The following is a 2,468-nucleotide window of genomic DNA, read 5'->3' on the forward strand; positions in this document are numbered from 1 at the left end:
AAACAGGCAGGAAGTGACCTCATAAAGACAAACCTTAAAGGGGCAGTCCCACATTTTAACAAGTCACTATGGGAACAGGATTCAACAGTTGGTCTGAGAAATCCACCAGTGAAATGGAAACCCTTTAAAGGTGCTACGAGGAACTTTTTCTATTTTTTCTATTTCTGAAACAGTCTAATTTTTCCTCTGATGATCATAAATTACATGTAACAGCAAACGAGACCATCAGTGCAAAAGAATGCTGTTTTTATATAGTTTTTCTTAATGCCTTTGTCATGAGTATACGCTCACCCAGGAACAACAGCTGGCGTGGTAAAAACACTACAGCTTTTGTCCAAAGGGGGCGCTGGAATTAACACACACTGAAAGTTCCTCAGAGCACCTTTAAATGAGACGACCAATTTTTTATATATTTTTTTTATGCAATATGGAAGTATTCATGTAATGTTGAAGGAAGAATAGTTTTTACTAGTTTAAAAACATGTCTAAACAGTTACACATGACCATTTTTTTCGTGTACACGGTTAACCATGATGTCATAACCATGATGTCATTGTCGCCGCTGGCAGCATCCTGAAGTAATTTTCAAAACGTTAATCAAAAAAATCAAAAAAATAATAATATTTTTTTTCGTTTATTGACTTTTCCTAACCGGTTACTCGTGTACACCCCTAGTTATTATACGGTAAAAACTAACGGGGAATCTTAAAGGACTGCTTCAATGATCCCCGTTAATGTTTGTTTGTCAGTGTGTGTGTGTGTGTGTGTGTGTGTCTGTCTGTCTGTCTGTCTGTCTGTCTGTCTGTCTGTCTGTCTGTCTGTCTGTCTGTCTTTCTTTCTGTCTGTCTGTCTGTCTGTCTGTCTGTCTGTCTGTCTGTGTGACAACAAAGTAAATCCATCACTCGACTGGCGCGCCGTCTGCGTTACTTTCCTGGGAGATTTCAGAGTCCAGCGAGTAGCAGGAGCTTCCGTTGTCCTGTGTGTCAGCGTGTGTGTGTGTGTCTGTGTGTGTGAGAGTGTGTGTGTCTGCGTGTGTGTGTTCTTCAGACGCCCCTCCCCCTTCCCTTTCCTCAGCCGTGAACAACAGCGGAGTGCAGAGGCGGTTATAGGTGTAGCGGTGCGATCGCGACGGCTTGCTAGCGCCCGTGTGTGTGTACATGTGCTCCTGTAGCTGGCTCTTGTGTGAAAATCGCAGACTGCATACAGCGCATGCCATCTTGCGTCTGCGTGTGTGTGAGAGAGGGAGGGCTGTGTGTGTGTGTGAGAGAGGGAGGGCTGTGTGTGTGTGTGAGGGAGGGAGGGGAGTGTGTGTGTGTGTTTGTGTTGTGTTGTTGTTGTTGTTGTTATTAGTCGGGCTTCCTTCCGGACTGCGACGTAGCTCCGCGGCTAGCTGGTTAGCTAACGCCTGACTCTGTCTCAAAGCCTCTTCAAGACAGCCTGGGTCCAGCTGTAAAACACACACAGATACACACACACACACACACACAGACGCACACACACACACAAAGTCCATGTCTTATCTATCTTCATTTTAATTATATTTTAATGTGAAGCCGGTAAGGCATGGGATGATAAAGTCAACATTAAAATACATATAAATGAAACCAAAAAACGGTAAGAATAGTGTAAAATAAAAAATGTAAATGTATATTCGTTAACACATTTAAACATGTTATTATGAATCAGCCCCACTCCACCTGAAACTGTTTTAATCTATTGTTCTGCTTCATTTGATCTGAATGTTTCCATAGTTCTTGTCTCCTTGTCTCCTTGTCTCCTTGTTTCCTTGTCTCCTTGTCTCCTTGTCTCCTTGTCAGCTTGTCAGGGTCGGATCGGAGCGGCTCAGAGCGGGACAGCTCACTTTTAAGAATCTCGGTGGTGTTTCCACCGCCGACCCTACCCTTACTGGTAGGGCGGGGTTTATGACCCTACCCTTACTGGTAGGGCGGGGTTTATGACCCTACCCTTACTGGTAGGGCGGGGTTTATGACCCTACCCTTACTGGTAGGGCGGGGTTTAGGCTGGACTGCGATAGCCGCCGCCAGAATGTGGGTCAAACTATCGGGCTGTGGAACAACTGTGGTCAAGCCAGCGGTCTCTCGTTTTTGCTTGGTCAAACCAGCCGCTTCTTTATTTATTCCCCCCGTGTTGTTGTGAGCACAGAGACGGCTCGGTGCAACTGATAGAGACAGTGAGCGAACAGCGCTGGCTGCGGCAGCTACGTGACATCGTAGCAGTGGGACACAGTGTAACCAACTGATTCATTTAATGACGAGGAAAAACACCACACAATAAACAGTGCTGCGCTCACATTTTCGCCAAAACACAAGACTCTCTCCACTCTTGCCGAGATGACTACACATGGCGGAAATGATTCTTTCGACTAATTAACGGACGGCATGTGTAGCTCCGCCTTTTCGGCACCCTTTCAGGCGGCTAGTACCCCTACGGAGGAGTACTGAGATTAG

The 2,468-nt window shown here is 45.6% G+C and overlaps 2 protein-coding genes across 2 annotated transcripts in view; one reads left to right on the forward strand and one right to left on the reverse strand.

Annotated features, from left to right (window-relative positions):
- Nucleotides 1-696, forward strand: part of LOC307265748 (C-1-tetrahydrofolate synthase, cytoplasmic-like) — a gene marked incomplete at both ends in the record, with an annotated part of 13,789 nt that extends 13,093 nt beyond the window's left edge. The window contains one exon of the mRNA XM_080047543.1: nucleotides 676-696. Coding sequence (XP_079903669.1) covers nucleotides 676-696 — 21 coding nt within the window. The remainder of the gene's footprint in view (nucleotides 1-675) is intronic.
- A 202-nt stretch (nucleotides 697-898) lies between these two features.
- Nucleotides 899-1,730, reverse strand: LOC307265749 (uncharacterized protein; the record flags this gene model as incomplete). Its single annotated transcript, XM_080047544.1, has 2 exons — nucleotides 899-1,447; nucleotides 1,698-1,730. 2 exons carry the CDS (start codon nucleotides 1,728-1,730, stop codon nucleotides 899-901), a joined length of 582 nt encoding a protein of 193 aa, XP_079903670.1.
- Between the last annotated feature and the right edge of the window lie 738 nt (nucleotides 1,731-2,468).

Source organism: Ammodytes marinus, assembly GCF_949987685.1.
Source record: "Ammodytes marinus genome assembly, chromosome: 19".
Taxonomy (NCBI): Eukaryota; Metazoa; Chordata; class Actinopteri; order Uranoscopiformes; family Ammodytidae; genus Ammodytes; species Ammodytes marinus.